This window comes from Neofelis nebulosa, chromosome 6, assembly GCF_028018385.1.
Source record: "Neofelis nebulosa isolate mNeoNeb1 chromosome 6, mNeoNeb1.pri, whole genome shotgun sequence".
NCBI classification, from domain to species: domain Eukaryota; kingdom Metazoa; phylum Chordata; class Mammalia; order Carnivora; family Felidae; genus Neofelis; species Neofelis nebulosa.
In genome coordinates, this window is record NC_080787.1 from 138981444 (window position 1) to 139001044 (window position 19601).

At 50.4% G+C, this 19601-nt stretch overlaps 1 protein-coding gene across 1 annotated transcript in view; it reads left to right on the plus strand.

Annotated features, from left to right (window-relative positions):
• The window catches only part of PPP1R14C (protein phosphatase 1 regulatory inhibitor subunit 14C), an 89829-nt gene that overhangs the window by 40628 nt on the left and 29600 nt on the right, over nt 1–19601 (plus strand). Inside the window, exon 2 of the mRNA XM_058735649.1 lies at nt 19182–19265. Coding sequence (XP_058591632.1) covers nt 19182–19265 — 84 coding nt within the window. The remainder of the gene's footprint in view (nt 1–19181; nt 19266–19601) is intronic.

The window sequence follows — 19601 nt, forward strand, 5'->3', positions numbered from 1 at the left end:
CCCCCACCCCCCTGCCCCAGCAGCACCTGTCCCCACACACATCACTCATCTAGTGCGACAGACCAGCTGGCTGCGGCCCAAGAAAGGGACTGTCCCTGATGCAGTGGACTCTACCCTCTTGCCTACTCAGGGATGTCATTCTGGTGATTGCTCCTCACTTTCCTGCATTATACATCACCATCAGAGTATAAATGTGCTATTATTTCTTCATCCTTAAAAACAATCTGAAATCCTTTCTTGACCCCTCTTCCCCCTCTAGTTACAGCCCTTTCCCTTTCTTCAAAACTCCTTGAAAACGTTTCCTCTACAGTGCCTACCCCCCTTCTGCAGGGGATACATCCCGACACGTCTAGTGGATGCCTGGAGTTGTGTGTCATTCCAAACCCTATAGGTACTACTTTTTTTCCTATACACACATGCCTGTGATACAGTTTAATTTACAAATTAGACATAGTAACGGGTCAACCACAACAACTCACAATGAAATAGGACAATTGTAACAACACGCTGGAATAAAAAGTCTGTGAAGGTGGTCGCTTTCTCTCACGGTATCTTATGTACTGCGCTCTCCCTTCTTCTGGTGATGGGGTGAGATGATAACACGCCCGAGTGACGAGATGAAACAAAGGGAACGACGTAAGCGTTGTGAAATGGTGTTAGGTTGCTGTTGACCTGCTGCTGCTGGCTCAGAGGCTCATCTGCTTCCAGACTGCGGTGGAACACAGGTATTTGAAACTGCAGGTGGTGGGTGGGACGGCCGCATTCCTGAACACCAAATCCAGTCCCAGTCTCCCTTTGTGTCTTGAACGGACTCTGGGTTTCTGCCCCAGCACTGCTCCAAAGATGCTTTGTTAGGTAACCGTGACTCCCGTGTTGCTCAATCCAGTGGCCCAGTCTCAGTCGTTGTCCTACTTCTAGGGTTCAACGCAGTTGATCGTTCCCTCCTCCTTAAGTCATGTTCTCCTGGCTTCCCGGGCACCGAACTCTTCCCATTCCCTTTGCTGGCTCTCACACATCTTATTTCTACCCGTTGGAGGGCTCAGGGATTAGCCCTCAGATTCCTGTGTTTATTGTAGCATTATTTACAGCAGCCAATATATGGAAGCAACGTAAGTGCCCATTGACAGACCAATGGATAAAGACGATGTGGTACGTGTGTGTGTGTGTGTGTGTGTGTGTGTGTGTGTATTTATAAATCTGTATCTATGTATCTGTATCAATATCTGTATCTATATCTATAATGGAATATCACTCAGCCACGAACCAGAATGAAATCTTGCCATTTGCCATCAACCAAGAGAGTATTGTGCTAAGTGAATTAAGCCAGAGAAAGACCGATACCAAAAACAAAACAAATGAACAATAACGAAAAACAAAACAGACTCATAGATACAGAGAACAATCCAGTGGTTGCCAGAGCTCGGTGGAGGGTGAGGTGAGGGGAGATGGGCAAAAAGAAGGGGAATAGAAGGTACAGACTTCCCATTATAAAATACATACATAAGGTGTAGGGATACAATGTATAGGAATATAGTTAGTCATAAGTAACAACTTTGTATGGTGACAAATGATAGCTGCACTTACCATGGTGATCACTTTGTAACGTATATAAATGTGGAGTCACTGTGTTGTACACCAGAAACAATATAATATGGTATGTCGACCACACTTTAGTAAAAAAAAAAAAATAAACAAATTGCTCGGTGGTAGAAATTTGCTGTTCCCCGGCATCTCACTGCGTAAAGGGGCAAGTGTGCTTGTTTAAGTACTCACGCATGTTGAATACGATTATTGACAAGCAATCTAAAGGTGAGATTGAGCCAGTTCATAAATATAATAATTGATCCAAGAGACTGTCTCACTGTCTCTCGATCGATGACGGTAAGAGTATAAGAGGAATTTACGTCTGCTTTCCGTGTGCATTTTCTTTGCTTCCACACCTCGGGCAGTTGCTGTTTATAGCCCTTCTTACAGATAGCCCTGCACAACCATCTTGTCTCCAATTCTGGGTCAATTTCAAGAGGAAATTAAGTATTCATGCAATTGTAGGAGTCCCTCTTATTCTTAACCTCAGTATTCTAGAAAAAGGTGCCTAATGGTAGCGGTAGGCCTACGCATTTTGTTTTGGTGAGAGCTTCGGTTTATTCACTTAATAAAAATTCACTGTGCATGTCTGTGGTCTGGATAGCATGCTGTGTATGGAGGTTACAAAAATAAACAAAACACCGTCCCCGCCCTCAAGGAGCTCTTTGTGCGCTAGCCAAGGCCGACAGATACACATGGGCTTTCATGTGCTAGTGATCATGATGACATTTAATGTGCCAGTGACTGCAGGGTTGTGCGAGGCCAGAGGACAAGACATCCAGGTACTAATGCAGCATCGGGTCATGGGCAGTGGTCAGCCCGAATGACCTTCACCTCATCTCCTCATCTCCTGACACGCGCTGATTACTGAGCACAGGAGACGTGAGGTGCTTCAGCTTGGTCCCTGTCTGGGCTGCAGAACCTGGCTCCGTGAGTGGAGAAATGGGATTCTCCTATTCTGGGCTATAGAGACCGAGAACTATAGTTCTGGTAGACCTCTGCTTTCTAAATAAGAGTACCGCCAAGGCCTTCAAGAGGGAATCATCGCAATATGCCGTCATTACGCGTGCTGAGCAGCTTGGAACAGCCTAGAGGCTGGCAAGGATTTATGGTGAATCGGGGTAATTGGGCAATCATAAATCTTCAACCCTGCTTGCCTTTATAACAACTGAATTAGCTCTAGCTAGCGCAAAGAGCCGTGGGGACTCAAAATAAATCATTTAGTCGGTCACTCAGCAGACAATTATGGAGTGCCCACTAGGTGTGAGGCATTCTACGTCCTCTCTCATTTATGTCCGTAGTTAACAGAGTAGCAGGGCATCAGATTCTTGAATCTAATTTCTGTTCCAAGGACTTATTTTGGTTTTTGTTTTTTTAACTTACAAGGCTGTTTTGAGTAAGTCATCCTGGATCCAGATTATTCCCTGCCCAGAAGAAACTAAATAAAGATTTTGGGAAAGATTTGACCGTGCAACACCTCTTTCCGGGAATAAAAAGACATCAGGGATTTGCACCCTTGTTATTTGCGACCATTTTTTTTTTTTTTCCTTTAAAAAATGTATCCGTAGTTCAATCCATTCGTTTGTGGAAATTACAGATGGGGCCTGGCATCCCTTTCTTTCTGTGCATCTGCCGTGACTCGTGATCTAAGATGGGTGTCGATCCCAGCAGCAAAAGGGACAGATGTAGGTGGGTCCTTGCTGTCTTCCTAGTTGAAGCGATTTTGTGACGGAGTCAGAATAACAGAACTGGAGTTTTCAGAATGTCTGGAATCGGATTGTGGGCTACTTGCCTGGAGTCGAAGGTGAAACTCTTCATGATGAGGGTCCACAGCATTCTGGAAGGTGAGAGTTTTCTCAGTTTGAGGAAGGTCTGGTTGCCGTCTCTTTCCCTCCCCACCCCCTTCCCATAAACAGAACTGCCCGCCCACCACGGATGGAGGCCTGAGCTTCTGTGACTCGCTTTACCCTTTTACTTCCCAGACACATAAACTTAGCGGTAGGGGCGGGGGGCTCAAATCTCAGTCCAGGAAGGACCGTAGCCACGTTGGCAAGGATTACCTCCTGCACTTGCTTTCCCCGGGCCTCAGAGAGGTGGGGGATGGGGGAGCATGTTCTTGGGGAGGAAGAGGTCAGAAGAGCCCAGTGTAAGAGGCGCGGATGTGCCCTGTTGAGTTCAAGCAGGACCTGCCTCCGATCCAGTTCAAGTGAAGACTGACCTTCTGGTTCCTGGTGTTTGTCTAGGAAGTGATGCCGTGTGCCTCACTCCCAGAAGACGTGCCCGCGGATCGGTGGCTCCAGAGGGCCTTTGGCTTGCGTGTGGAAGGCACTGCGTGTTTGAGTTGCATTGAATGTTTACTGCTTGCCTGGGATCTGTGAGACTGGGGAGATGGTTGCGGGCAGCCCCAAAGTTCAAGGGTTGTTTTCTTGGTTGGCAGGCTGCCCACTGCCAGACTGTTAAGGGATATGTGGCCGTGGGTACCCAAGCGGCCAAAGCACAGCTCTCCGTCGTGGAGACAATCTGGTTATGACAACCGTCCCCTGTGCCGCTGTCTATGAGGAGGAGGACTGGCTTTAGGGTTCTGTGTGCCCTGCTCTGGCGACACCGTGGCAGAAGACCTCCCTCCGCAGGGAGAGGAGGGCCGCTCCTTGGTGAGAGGCGGTGAAGGGCTCAGTTCCCCTGCCAGAACTTTGTATTTCCTCGGCATTCCCGCTGGTCTTGCCTCATCCTGGGTTTTAAGACCTGTACGATTACAAACGCCGTGGAAATTTTTGTTTTTTGTTCATTCGTCTTGAAAATGGAGGCCCCAGCAGGAGCTGAGGAACCCTCAGGTGAGCCCAGCAGTGCTGTCTGTTCACAGAGGGTCTAGGAGGAGCAGAGATGAGCAGGGGCCCAGCGACGATGGCCTGGGGCCGGGACTGGTCCTCGCGTGGCCCTTGATTGAGTCAGGATGGAGCAGCCGGCTCTCGCTCGTGTGGCTGAGCTCTGCTTCCACGGCAAGCAGTGTCCCACAGTGTTCCTTTGGGTGGCCACCATTTACCTTTGTCATGTTCCCCCACTGCGGGTGGGGGTCTCGGGTCTGGTTGACGGTGGAGCCCTCAGCACCTAGCCCGTGACCGTAGAATGAAGGTTCCACGAGGGGTGTGGGAACCGGTGACCATGCGTGAGGAGTGGTTCTTCCTTTTTGCTGTCACCGTCTGTCATGGGAGGTCTCCCCTTTCTGCAAAGACATTCGAAACGGGAGCCGTGGTTTGCAAACTCTGATTGGTTTGTGAATCCTCTGTGGCGCTGTTACCTATGGAGACTCTGAGCCCCTCCTCACGTGTCGGGGTGCAATGGTTTGGCGGGGGGGGGGGCAGTGCCCAGGGATCTGCACTTTCACAGGGGGCCACTGGGCAGGCATTCTGTGAGTCACGACTTGAGAAACAGCACTTCCTGCTGCTAGCTGAGGAGAGCTCTGGAAACAGGCTCTCCAAGTGGGGAGTCAACAGTCAAAGAAGGAACTCTGGCTCATTCCTGCTGCTTTGATCACACACCCGGAATTTTCCACATCTTTGATTTCTTTTGTACCTCCCCGTCGAGTCCCGTGGGTACACTTACCATTCTCCTTGAGTACACTCTAAATATTCAGTGGCATGGTTGAAACCGGTTGACATTTGAAAAATGCAGCGCTTCCATAGGAGAACAGCAACCAAAAAATTACTAGACATACATTTAAAGATCGGTTAAGTCTCCAAGGTATCGGCTCTTAAGTAAACCGTGCTTGAGCCCCAGGAGGCTGGCACTGTATCACAGCCGCTTCTCAAGGCGTCAGGCTCCTGATTACCGGCTTCTGTGGAACAATTGGCCTTTTTTCCCTCCCCTGTAATTTTGAATCCTTCCCTATCCAAGACCCAGGTTTATCCTTGGCACCCGAGGGTAGATCTGCCCCATTCCTGCTCCCGGTCCGGGGAGCGCTCCCTTTCCCCTGCCGACTGGCAGGCAGTGGGTAGACGAGTACAGACACCGGTCCCCTGCCCAGACCCTGGCTGCCTGTCCCTTTGAATCACATCCTCAGGTGTGGATGGGGGCTCGTCTGTGAGACGCCCAGAGACGAGCGGTGTCTGAATCAGCCATCTCTGCAGCTCAGGCCTCCAGCTAGGGGTTTAGCACGTTCTCTGGAAACGGTTAGTCATTTCCCACACTTGCCCTAAAACCCTGAGTCCATTCATGTGTATTCCACAGAGGGTGTGTTCGATGGAAAGTTGGACTCACCTCCTGGGTTCGAGATTGGTGGGTGCCTTGGCTACTCTTTGATTTTCCGTTTCTTATTTGAGAGAGCGAGCAAGCGAGCGAGCGAGCGAGCAGGCGCATGCAAGTGGGGAGGGGGGCTGAGGGAAAGTGAGAGAGGATCTTAAATCATGACGTGCGCCGAAACCAAGAGGCCGACGCTCAACCGACTGAGCCACCCGGGCGCCCCTTGGCCACTTCTGATACGTTGTGGTGCCTGGACCACGGCCGTGGAGCCGTGGCGGAAGGCTCTCTGGCTGAGGTCCAGCACCACTCAAAGGGTCCGAGTCCTCTGGCTGCTCCCAACGTCACTGCAATCAGCAGGGACAGACGTCTCGCTCAGCACCGCTGCATCCTGGAAGGAAGGCATGGAACGCACGTTGGCATAAAGCCGTATGTATTGGGGTCAGGTGGTCTGAGTTCGAAACTAAGCCCTCAGCCCCCCAGTCAGGGTGCTCAATCAAACACTTCTGTGAACTGGCGGTGATGGTAATACCTACCTCTGTGAATTGCTCCTTTTTTAATTCCAAAAAACGATGAGTAAGGGCTTACTGTGTGCTGGGCACTGTGAAAGGCACGACGCAACGGACTTCCGGTTTAGGGAGGGAGACCGACAAATGTAAGATGGTGCCCGTGTGGTACACGCACCCAAGAAGTGCATGGTATTAGGAGTGCAGTTTCAGGGCTTGGGAGGTTGACCTTGGCACGGGTGGGAGCACGAAGTTTTCCTTCAGGAAGTGATTGCTGACTTCAGATCGTGGGAAGACCACCCTGCGTACGTGCATGTGCAAAGGCCCCGTGGAGGCCTAAGTGGGGAGCATGTTGATGGATCGGGGCTGGGGGTGGTCAGGGAACGTTGGTTTTGAGAGGGATGCGAAGCCACGGAAAGGTCCTCAGCAGGGCAGTGACACATTTGTGTTCTTAAAGCTGCTACAGAGTAGAGACTGGACTGAGGGATAAGAATGAGTGTGTGGCAATGCTTGGAAGAAACCTGTAATAATTCAGGCAAAAGATGACCTAGTGCAGACTGGAGGGTGGTGGAGGAGGTAAGAGTACAGATTCAGGAGCCGTTTAAGCCAGAGAACTGATAGACTTGGTGATGGATTGGATGAGGGGGGGCAGAGGGAGAAGAAGGGTCCGGGGCCAGGCGTTCTAGAAGGGTCACACCACCTATGCAGAGCAGCACCCCTTACACGTAAGGGCAACTGTTGTTAACTAAGACTGGAATCTGACCCAAGTCACTTGGGCCCACGTGCCCTGGGCCCTGCCCTCTGACCCCAGCGTGGCCCTTGGACCAAGAGTTCCCCTCTCCCATCCCCTCCCTACTGTGTGAGGGAAGTAATGAAAGGAACTTCTGGCACCTTCTCCTCCTCAGGCAGAATGTCTCGGTGGGTGGCCCTGAGCTCCCACCTTGTTCCCCAGAAGGTACCTGAATGGCAAGTACCCCCCATACACCCCCTCGGCTTCCCCTCCCCCCCCAGCCCCCGCCTCCCCTGTTGTTAAATCTAGTATTAGCCCAGTGTGTTTATTATGACTGATGAGCCAGCACTGACACGTTTTTGATAGGTGAGCTCCATAGTTTCCATTAGGGTTCACTCTTCGTGTTGTACGTTCCGGGGCACGTGTCTGCCATTACAGTGTCATACAGTTTCACGGCCCATAGATGCCCTGAGCTCCGCCTTTTCATCCCCCCCCTCCCCCAGCCCCTGGAAACCACTGATCTTTCCACTGACTCCATAGTTTTGCCTTTTCCAAAATGTCCTGTGGTTGGAACCATGCCGTATATAGGCCTCTTCAGATTGGGATTCTTTCACTTAGCAAAATGTGTACAAGGTTCCCCCATGGCTTTTTGAGTCTTGAGAGCTCATTTCAACAACAGTCTCGGTCTGTCTGCACCTGGAGGCCTCCGTATGGCAATTCCAACGTCTTTTCGGTGCCTGGCATCTCTTCCAAACGGCCGCTCCTCGTCTTCTCAGTCTCACTCTTTGGTGCACCTGTCGGCCCCAACCACATGTGGCCATAGCACATTTAGGAGCCTGCCCAAGATAGGAGATGGGAACACGTCCAGATGCGGTATTCTGCGTTCTGGAAACCCTACACCATGGTCACCCAGATTCCCACTGGCACGATTCCGTCATGAGTCGTGTGGTATGAGAGAGCTGCCTTGTGAGAGCTGAGCTGTCATAGGCACTTGCCTTTGTGGCACCCCGGGTCTGAGTGTTTCCAGCCTAAAGAGTTCTGCTTGGCCCCTGAGCAGTTTTCCTAAAAAGGTGGCTGTGGATCATCTTCTATCAAAGACAGTCTACGCCATATTACTAAATAGATGGGAAGCAGGAGATAGCCGAGGGTGACCTCTTAGAGAGAGGCTGCACTGCCATTGCCTCTTGCTGTCTTTGGGGGACACCAGCCCTCTCTTGGAACACCCTTTTATTCTCTCTCAGTGTCCTCATTGGCTGCCTGCAGCCCAGTAGCAATTTGAGCTCATTGCTGGGCTGCCTCGTGCACGTCCTTGACCTGCCTGATCCCTCCTACCTTTTGTTTTAATGTACCTCTGAACGTGTGTGTCCACCAGCTCCCCCAGTACTGCCTGGGGAGCTTACAAGTGGTGTTCCTTGTGATGTGGGTGCTGCTGTGGGGGAGCTGGAGGTCTAGAGGGATCACACTGCTGTGAGTCAGCACAGGGAGCAGGAGGACGGCGGCCGTCTGTCCACTGAAGCCAGAACCTTTAAGGCATCAGTTATGACGAAGCCGAGAAGCTGGTCCTTGCCATCTTACGATCTGCCCCAGCTCTCACTTATTTTCAAATACCTTGTTAGGATAACAACTTCTGATTTTCTTGTCACTTTGGCATTGTTCATGACCAGCTGTGCACGTTTAGTGTTCATATGCAGAAATGCAGAGCAAAGTGTTATTGTTTCCAGAAAGCTCTGCCTCTGGAGATTTTTGCTTACGTTTCTTTTATTTTTTTTCTCTCCCCCTTTAATCCTTGTGGTTTTGAACAAGCTGGTGATGCGTTAGGTCTTCGCATGCAATTTTTAGGCATAAGGAGTGAACGATTCCCTGGAAGAGACATTTACATTCAATTTTTTTAAAGAGGGATCACCTGATCAACCGTGCTCAAAAACCTTAGCCATGTCTGAGGTCATGTTACTGATCCCTGGGTTTTGTGTGACATGCCCAGCCCAGGCACCAGCGTGCTGGCTTTTTCTATTTGGACCCATTTTACAGGCATAGGAAATAAGGGTTCGGAGGGTGACAGCTCACAGAGGTTTTAAGTGGAAGGAATTCTACCGAACCGGAGTCTGTCTCTTGCCAACCTCCGTGCACCAACGGGTCTCATTTGGGCTGAGAAGCAGGGAAGATGGAGGTTTGCATCACTGGATTCCCATTCTCTGCTCTGTTCACCTAAACTCCCCGGGGTCCTTTCATCACAGAAAGACGTGGCTTCATGAGCCATTGAGACCAAGGGTGGGATATGTAACATTTTTCTTCCCTGACGTTGAGCCCTCCCCCCCTTTTTTTTTTTAATAAATAAATAAACATGTCTGGAGACCTATGACTGTCTCTCCAGAGATGTTCATTTGAAAACGAATTGCCACATGTCAGGTTTTAGGAAGGGCAGAGATTTGGGGGTGGCGGACGAGGAACAATTTACATGGGGGGGTGGGCTGGGAGGCGGGGTTCAGATTTGGGACAGCACTTCCCTGGCTTGGCTCTGTGCTGTCCTGATGCTTTCCCACACAGCTCCTGCCCCTAGCATCTCAGTGGCCTCCCCAGACTTCTCAGCCCAGGCAGCCCCTCACCGGGATGCTGGTCCTCAGCAGCCGAGTCTGCGCCCCAGCGGCCCCCGCCCAACACCCTACCCACCTGCTCTTCCTGTATAATAGGTGTCGCACTGGCTGCCTGCACCTTGCGGGAGGCGCCAGCTCAGCCAGCCTCAGCAACCGCTGTAGCTGCATGAACGTGTCCGTTTGCTCTTTGAGATCTAGATTCGCGGTGACCCAAATAAGAAGAGAATGTCTGTGGTGCTGCGGCTGCCTGGTCTAAGGCAGCGTTGTCTCGGACCAGGTGATCTCTGTCGCCGCCTACGTGGACTCTTCACGCCCTCACCTCCCACAGCCCAGGGTGATCCTTTTTTTTTTTTTTTTTTTTAATTTTTTTAATGTTTATTTTTGAGAGAGAGAGAGAGAGAGAGAGAGAGAGAGAAAGAGAGCATGAGTAGGGGAGGGGCAGAGAGAGAGGGAGACGCAGAATCCGAAGCAGGCTCCAGGCTCCGAGCCTTCAGCACAGAGCCTGATGCGGGGCTCGAACCCGCTGACCACAAGATCATGACCTGAGCCGAAGTTGGACGCTCAACCGACTGAGCCATCCAGGTGCCCCTGATCCTTTTTAAAAGGTAGATCAGATCACGCCATCACTCGGCTCAAACTCTCTGTGGCTCTTCTCTCGCTCAGGGGACAAGTCGGAGTCTTGACAGGGGCCCCTTACAGGAGTCCAGGCTCCTAGCAGGTTCTCAGATGCGCCTGGGCCCTTGCTTCTTCCCCTGATGACTTCCTCCAGACATCGACATGGCTCTCCTCACTTTCTTCAAGTCTTTATTCGGGTTTTTCTCTCACCCCACATAACATGCTAGCCTTCCTATTCCCTGTCCCTCCCCTCTGCTTATTTTCTTTTTGCCTCCTAAGTATTTATCACCGTTTACTATGCTGTATATTGTACATCTGTGTTTATGGTCTGTCTTCCAAAATCAGGGTTTCATGTCCACAAGAACAGGTATTTTTGTCAGTTCTTTCTCTCTGACATCCAGAAAGTGCTTGGCAGGTAGCAGGTATTCGGCGAATAGATGCTGCACGGAGTTCTAGAATAATCTCACGAGACCAGTAAAGTCACTCTTTCTCTCTATGCGTTGGTATTCAATGTAGTATATCGTTGATTGCTAGGGCAGTAGCTCTCCCCTGGGCTGCTGTGACATGAGGCTGTGTCACAAGAAATTTGCTCAATGACGATAGTCAAAAGTACCAAATAAAGCAAGGGAACTATCAAAAACCCGAAACATATTTCGTGGTGTGTGTTAAATCATGTCCTTACTGCTCACTCATATTACATCGTGTTTTCTTGACCCAGAGGAAAGGGGTGGCGCTCTGGGTGGGGTGCTAGGTGGATGTGGGTGGTAACAGTGGATGTCCTATGGTTTCCCCCCTTCTCTCCCACAGCTGGTGTCTGCGCTCTGAGCGCTTCAGAAATGAACTTTAGCTGTGAGATGTGTGGGATAAAGGGAGGTACGGACTTGCTCTTCTGGGTGGCCAAAAATAGCATCCTCTGTGGGTATTATCTAAAATATCCCTTCCCTTAGCTACAGGACAAAGTTTGGTTTAGGCTATTGCATTTTTTTTAAAGGAAGATTTTGGGGAGATAGTGCCATTTGGCTCTGAGCAAGCTTCTACCATTGAAGCTTATTTAAATTTCAAAATGAGTGGGTATTAGGGAAATACTAGTGATATGGGATCATACCCTTCACCAAGGGTGTTGGAGCCGGGTTGACCTACACTTACTTCTGCCATTTTGGTTCCATACTATTCCAGCCCCTCTGGATGTCCAGCCAGCCGCCCAGGCAGGTGTATGCCGGACCCCATGCTTGTTTTAAACATTAGGCCCTTCTCCGTTCCTTCTGCTCAGCTTCCCAGCCTTTGAGTCTCCATTTGCTTTGTTCTTCACCTCTTGGCCTCCCGGGTACCCTCCTCGGTCTTGATTCTCGTGTGTGCCCTCTGGTCTGCACAATCGACAACTGCCGATGACTTTCCTAGTTTCTTTGTTTTGCTGGAGCACTTCTTCCCCAAATGGGAGGCAAATCGTGAAGACATAAGACCTGATGAGTCTTGAAATGTCCGTGGTGTTTCTCTGACTCTTAGTTGGCAGGTTGTCTTTTTCCCCCATTTAAAAAAAAAATTTTTTTTTTAACGTTTATTTATTTTTGAGACAGAGAGAGACAGAGCATGAACAGGGGAGGGGCAGAGAGAGAGGGAGACACAGAATCGGAAGCAGGCTCCAGGCTCTGAGCCGGCAGCCCAGAGCCCGACGCGGGGCTCGGACTCACGGACCATGAGATCGTGACCTGAGCCGAAGTCAGACGCTCAACCGACTGAGCCACCCAGGTGCCCCTCCCCCGTTTTTTTAAAGAAGGCTCTGAGCCCAGTACAGAGCCCAATGTGGGGCTTGAACTCACGACCCTGAGAGCAACACCTGAGCTGAGATCAAGAGTCAGACGCTTAACGGACTGAGCCACCAGGTGCCCCCTTAGCTGGCATCCAGTTTGGAAATTGTTTCCCCTGAGGATTTTAAAGTTACTGCCCCCTTGCCTGATGATGCTGACCCTCTGACTGCCTGTGTGTGACCTGTGTCTCCTTCTGAAAGCTTCCAGGATCTCCTCTCCATCCCCGATGTCTTGAAATTCCACAATGATGCGCTGTAGGGTAGGCTAGGCTTCTTTTTAAGTAGAAAAAAACTTCTTGCATTTTCCAGGGCCGATTCAAACATTTTAATATTATAATATTTAAAAATGTACGACTTAAAACCGAGTATAACTCTTTATACTTATGGTTCTTCCAATTATATCAAATCAAAATTGCAAATTATCCATAAGGCATAGAACGTGAATTTAGCGTGAAAGCTAATGTCATTCCTTTTGCTGTTGGGAAGGAGGCACAGCCCTGCCCCTCAGTGTCCTGTGGCAGATGTCTTCTGGCTTCACCTGGTGTTCATAAGTCACTGAGGTATAAATCGAACAGTTATTAAATCTTTGGCCTTTTTCTCACTAGCCCACGACAATGAATGTAATTCTGCTCGATGCCAGTGTATAAACACAGAGTTGGGTTGGTTAAAGCATGGTCATCTGGACAATTCTTAGAAGAAATACTCTTGCTTTTACAGAAGTTTTGGGGACTGTCATTAAAATGACAACATGAAATGTAACTATCTTCATGGGGAACTCACAGAATCCCTCAGATTCAGCGGGCCTCTGTTCTTTTCAGCTTTTTCCCAAGCCAGGTTCCCTGTGTGCTTGCAGCAGGGGTGTGTGCTCAGAAGTGCCGGCCATTGCCAGCCTCACCCCTGCTGCCCCGCGTGTCCCAGGCTCTAATCCCATGGGACTGCACATCCCTACTGGAGGTGGAGACCGCTGAGGACCGTGAGCCTCTGGCACTCTCAGGGAGCCGTCTGGCCGTGTGTCACAGAGCTTGACAACCAGAATCCTTGTTCAAGCTGTTTTAGCCTGAGCTTCCCCGCCCCCTTCACTGCTGTGGAGGGAAGTGAGCATTTGTATTTTTTAAGAATACAAATGTTCCTGACACGGCTCTTGACAGGGTTCGGGGTGTCAATTTCCTGGCCCGTTAGAAGTGCGTGCATGTGGTATGTGTGTGTGTGCACACACGCAAGAGTGTGTGAGTGTGTGTGCGCATACCAGAGTGTGTGTGTGCACATGGGAGAGTGTGTGCGTGAGTGTGTGTGCACGTGAGAGTGTGTGCCTGTGACAGTGTATGCATGTGAGTGCCTGTGACTGTGTGTGCATGTCAGTGTGTATGCACCTGTGACTGTGCACATGTGAGAGTCTGTATGCATGTATGAGTGTGTACATGCACATCTGAGAGTGTGCTAGTGTGTGCACGTGAAAGTGTATGTGCATGCGTGTGTATACATGTGGGAATGTGTGCATGTGAGAGTTGTGCATAAATGTGTGTGAGCGTATATGTGTGAGACTGTATGCATGTGACAACGTATGCACATGTGAGTGTGTGTGCAAGTGTGCATTTGACAGTGCATATGTGTGTGCATATGCATATGTAAGAGTGAGTGCATAAGTGTATTGCGTGGGTGTGCGTGTGTGCATATGGGTGTGTGTGTGAGAGCATGTGAGCATGTGAGTGTGTGCATATGTGTGTGTGTGCATGAGTGTGTGAGTGTGCATGTGCACATGAGTGCATATATGGGGGTGTGTGTGTGTGCACGTGGGTGTGCACACGAAAGTGTGTGTGCATGTGTGTGTACGCATGTGGGAATGTGTGCAGGTGAGAGTTGTGCATAAGTGTGTGTGAGTGTATATGTGTGGGAAGGTATGCATGTGAGAATGCACATGTGAGAGCGTGTGCAAGTGTGTGCATGTGTGCATATGACAGTGTATGCATATGTAAGAGTGAGTGCATGAGTGTGCGTGGGTGTGTGTGAGAGAGCCTGTGAGCATGTGAGAGTGTGTGTGTGCGTGAGAATGTGTGCACATGTGAAGGAGTGGGCATACCTGAGTGTGTGCGCACATGAGAGGTGTGTACATGAGAGTGTGCGCACGTGTAGGAGTGTGTGCGCGTATGCAGGAGAGCGTGTGTGTTCACCTCAGGCCGGCGGCGCGTCGGGAACCTGCGTGGGTTGCATGAGCGCGTCCTCGTGCCTGGGCCCGTCGGGAGCGCGCGGCCACTGCTGCTGCCACCCGCTGCAGATTCTGCCCGCACCGGGCTGTGCCTCCTCCGCTCAGCACAGCAGTGCGTCCCTTTGTGGTGGCGGCGCGGGGGTCCCGCGTCTGCTCACAAGCTGGCGGGGGACAGGGTCCTGGGGACGGCTTACCTCCGAGCTGCTTGTTGGTGCAATGCGTTCGAGGCCCCGGATGTGCTCCTTCCGACTGCATCTTTCTCCAGAACCTGGCTGCCTCAAAACCTGGATGGTCTCTTCCTGTTAGTCACGGTTTATGATCTTTCCATTCTCGCCACACTGGCACTCGAGCCCTGTTACTCACACTGGGATGAGCTCGTGCTTCTCACCGGCCTCCTCGTCTCCTCCCTTCCACCCTCCCCAGGGCCCTACAGCCGGCCTGGCTCCCCTTCTGGCATTTCCCACCCTTGCCCGGGAGCCCTCCGGGGCTCGTCTCTGCGGGCTGAGGAAAAACTGCAGCCTGCAGGGTGAGGGATTTTGTTTGTCCGTTACAGTGTTCTAAGGAATTGTTAACCCACCTTGAAAATACCGTGATATCTTTATATTAAAAATCTGGATTTTCAGCTTTTCCTGAAAAGTTAGAAAATGTGGCAGCACTAGGCACGTGTTCCTAAAAGGAAGGTCACGCTGGGCGGGAATGGAATGTTCTTTGCATGTTTTCTCCACTTGTGGCTGTTGTTCGTCCCCCTCCAAACCTGTCCAAATCCTGCTATTTGGCGAAACCCTCCCAGGCAGCCCAGGGTGGGAATGTTCCCTCCCCTTAATTACTGAAGCACACGGGGTTTGCCTTTCTCTTTTGGTGCCATTGCCTGTTATGTTGCTTTGAGCTTAGGCTGACAGTCCCTCCTGGGTGCGTGTGACAGCACCCGAGGCGCGATGCCTCGCATGTCGTGGATTCTCAGCAGACGTTGTGACCAGAAAGATGCACAGAAGTGATCCAGGGGCGTGGTCTGTGGGTAACAGGAAGGCCTCTGACTAAATGAGGGATATGCTAGCTGATGACTTAGCCCAGGGACCTTGAAGAGATTGGTTCACTCTTTGTCACCATAACCACTGTTTGGGGACTGATTTTTAATGCGGGGAGATCCGCAAACACAACTAAACTCTGGTAGGAGAGTCAGCTGCGGCTGTGGTTACTTCCTTGTGAGTGAGGTAATCTGTCACTAAAGTTATCTATTCCGTGATGCTGCTCAATACATCAAGTAGAGCTAAAGAGAACTTCAATCAGTATTCAAGAATATTCCTGCACTCCTCATTGAAAATTTGAAATACCGCATATACACAGAATTCTATCCTTGAGGGCGTTTTCTTTACTCCTGTCAAGTTCCTTTGAGAGGGAAGGAGGCTTTGCTTCCGACTGTCTGGGCCGGGGGGAGGTGGGGGGTAAGTGGTTCTAGGACAGTCCTGTCCAATGGACCGCAAAGTTCTGCATCTCGGGAGCCACTCACCGCTTGCCACATGCGGCCGTCGGGCACTGGATTGTGGCTAATGCGACCGAGGAACTGAAGTTTTAACTGTATTTCATTTTAGTGAATTTAAATTAAAATAACCACATGCGGCCACCATACTGGACAAGCCGGATCTCCAGGGTTGGAGAAAATGGGTCAAATGCAGTGCCTGGGGGAGAGCGGTGTGCAGTCCTAATGAGAGGATGCCTTATTGCGGATGCGTCCCGTAGGGGCGGGACTCTGTGTTTCTGCACAAGTAAAAGCCCATTCGACCAAACCCAGCAGGGCATCAGAACTGAATAATGTTTGCAGGGAAACCCACTGCTGTACTCTTCTGAGGAGAACATTATTTCCACTAAGAACAGCAGACGCTGAGGGGCACCCTGGCGGCTCAGTCGGTGAAGTGGCTGACTTTGGCTCAGGTCATGATCACGTGGCTCGTGAGTTCGAGCCCCGCGTCAGGCTCCGTCTGATAGCTCAGAGCCTGCTTAGAATTCAGTGTCTCCCTCTCTCTCTGCCCTCCTCCACTCGCTCTCTGTCTCTCTGTCTCTCTCTCAAAAATAAATAAACATTAAAAAAAAAAAACTTACAAAAAATAGCATAGCAGACGCTGGGTTTCCCTTGGCTGTGACTCCTTGAGCAGGTTCTATATCTGTTTCCTGTGCTTGACTACATCGAACCATGACTTAAAATACATACTCTGTGTCCACACCAGATACATGCTGTGTGTCCACACCAAATATAAATGCCAAACCCAAAGGACCGTTTTGGGGGAGGAGTGGAGAAACTTAGGGCAATTCGGTGTAGATCGTTAGATAGAAACTTGTGGGTTTATCTTTTTTTTTTTGCTTGGCTTTTCTTGAGGGGAGTCAGCCGAAGCTGGCTGTGGGTACTTTGCCCTTATATGGTGGTGTTGAAAGCCACCCAGTGCTGAGGATGTAATTGAATTAATCTTTAGCCACATTTTCCGGAACACAACCCAGTGTGTGCTGAGATCTTCTCCAGGGGACCGTGGCCATCACTTTGGTGTTCATTGGCCGGGGCGGGGGGGGGGGGGGGAGCCCCACGGGCTCTGACCACACTGTGGCTCCCCAGCTGTGGTCTGTGTCTGTGGGCTGCTGACTGTTTTATAATATAGTGAGTTCCGTTGTTGGTGTTTCGGTCCCCATCCGTCCTTTCACTGTGGAAAGTCTGGTAGACCCTTGAGATCTGTTCCATCATCTATTTGTGGCCTCCTAAATGACTGCTTTCAGCCTGGATTTCACATATATGCAAAAATAGGAAGTGGGGCACAGGCAGCATAGAGTGACAAAGTGCCAGCATGGTGGAGGGGAAGTGGTGGTGGCCAGGGAGACTGGTACTCGCGGAGGGAGGGAGGCGGCATGCACATCCAGTGTGGTCTTTCCCAGAGTCCTGACTACAAGTACAGCTTCGGGATCCTCCCGGCATCCTCAGCCTGGATGGAGGCCACATCCGTACCCACGTCCATTTCCAGCTCCTCTCCCCTTCCAGAAGGACGGGTAACGGGAATGGTGGAAAGTTCCAATCTTCTGCTCATGGTTTGGTCTTCCTTGTGACCAGCCTCCATCCAAGAGTCCACCAAGAGATACCTCATTAGAACTAAAGATGAACCTACCAGCCGGAAAATTCTGTGTCAGGAATGGGGGGGTCAAAGCCTAGCTGTTAGAACAAAAGATTCTCCTGGCACCCCCATTCACGCGTGCTTTAGGAGCTCTGGGCCAGGAGCCAGGGGTAGAGACCAATATATACATTTCTTATTATTTCACAGCACTATATAATATTCCTCAGTTTCCTCCAAAAGCTTGGATCCTCTTTTGTGTTGGAATAGAAAGAAAAAAAAAAAAAGGATTCTTTTTGAAAGCACTATTAGTAAATGCGTTTTACTAGAGAGGAAATAGGAAGTCAGCCTTGCCCCTGAAGACCAGGTGATGCAACCCACAGAGTGGCTAAGCCCAGGCGTCCCCCCCACAGCTCTGCTTCTCGCTTCTGCAGACCCTCCTTGGCCATCACTATGGCAGAGAGGCACCGGAAAGGAGGTGACTCATAATGGGAAGGTGAAATACAAAATCGCAGCACTTTCCTAAACACAGTTTTATGTCAATGTTCTCAGAATGGGGAAGGTGAGATAACAGAAGGGCGAGGTAGCAAAGATCTACTTTGCTGTAGAAGTACGGAATCCAAATTGGTGACATCTTTCACCACATTCCAGCTGGACTTTCTGCCCTCTCTTCTGGATTGGATGTCTTTGGTTGCAGGGACATTGAACTTGACTCACATTGGCTGAAACAGGAATAGGCATTTACTCAAAGGTGGGGGGGGGGGTGGGCTTCAGAGGTGGTTTGACTCAGTGACTCAGTGACTTGTCCAGAACCCTGGTTTTTCTTATTGCCCCTTACTCTGCCCACCGTGAGTCAGGCTCACTCCCTTCTTGGTTCAGTGATGGCTGCCAATGATTTCTGGCTAAGTTTCCTCTTTCCACTCGCAGTTTAGAAGGAGTGAACAGGGTTGCTTCTTGTGGAAAGAGGATCTTTTCCCAGTGCCCCCATCAGTCTCAGTTGGATCTCCCATCCCCTCCTGAGCCGATAATTGGAGCTGGGGTGGTCCTGACCCAAGTACCATGTGTCAGAAATCTTCAGAATCAGGTTCCCCAGACCCAGAGCTGTGAAGGGAGATGTGGACCCTGAATAAAGATCAGGCAGGGACACCTGGGTGGCTCAGTCGGTTGAGCGTCCAGCTTCAGCTCAGGTCACGATCTCGCGGCTCATGAGTTCGAGCCCCGCATCGGGCTCCGTGCTGACGGCTCGGAGCCCGGAGCCCGCTTCCGATTCTGCGTCTCCCTCTCTCTCTGCCCCTCCCCCACTTGTGCTCTGTCTCTGTCTCTCAAAAATAGATGAGCATTAAAAAAAAAAAGACCCGGGAGCCAGCAAGCAAAGAGTAGATGTTGGATAGGAAACTGCAACTCTCACTGCTCTGTCATCTACTGAGCCCCGATGATTGTCACAATCGCCGTTTTCTGCCAGAAAGTAGGAAATTGTTATCTTTGAAATGTTACATTTGACTGCTTTGGAACTCTTAAATCGTCTTTGCTCCCTCTCCCCCCTCCCTTCCTTTTCCCCTCCTTCTTTTGTCTTACCTCTTCCCTTTCCGTCTTCCTTTTTCTTCTGGTTTCCCGTTTCTCCCTTCTTTCTCTTCCTCCTACTCTACCTCTTCTCCTTTCCCTCCTCTTCCAGTCTGTCTTTCCCCCCAAATGTTGATTCCCCTTCCCTTAATTGATGATCTACTCATTTATTTAAGTGAACTAAATTGGTTTGGTACAATGTAGTTTCTCACTAAATAGAATGCCTTCCCATTTGTCCCCCCTCCCCCCCCCCCCCCCCCCCCGCCCAGGAAGAAGAAATGCCAGAAGTAGAAATTGACATTGACGACCTTCTTGATGCAGACAGTGAAGAAGAGAGAGCTTTAAAGTTACGGGTAAGCAGCTTTCAAAATCTACAACTTGCCGGTCATGGATGCTTGAATGCACTCGGATCTCCAGGGCATGTGCTGATCCCACCCTATGGCAGGGCTGGCACCAGGACTTGAGCACTGACAGTTTGCAGAGAGGAAAGCGATGGAGTGCTAGGTGTTCACTGTCACGAACTGCATCTCTGATGGTAAAGCAGCTCTTGACTAGAGTCAGTTCTCAAACCACCTAATGGGTGTGAGCTTCCGTAGCCAACATCTTCTTGGAACAAAAGCTGGTTCTATCTCCAGAGGTCCATTTGCCGGGGAAGGGGACGACGCCCCACAATTGTATGAGAAGGGGGA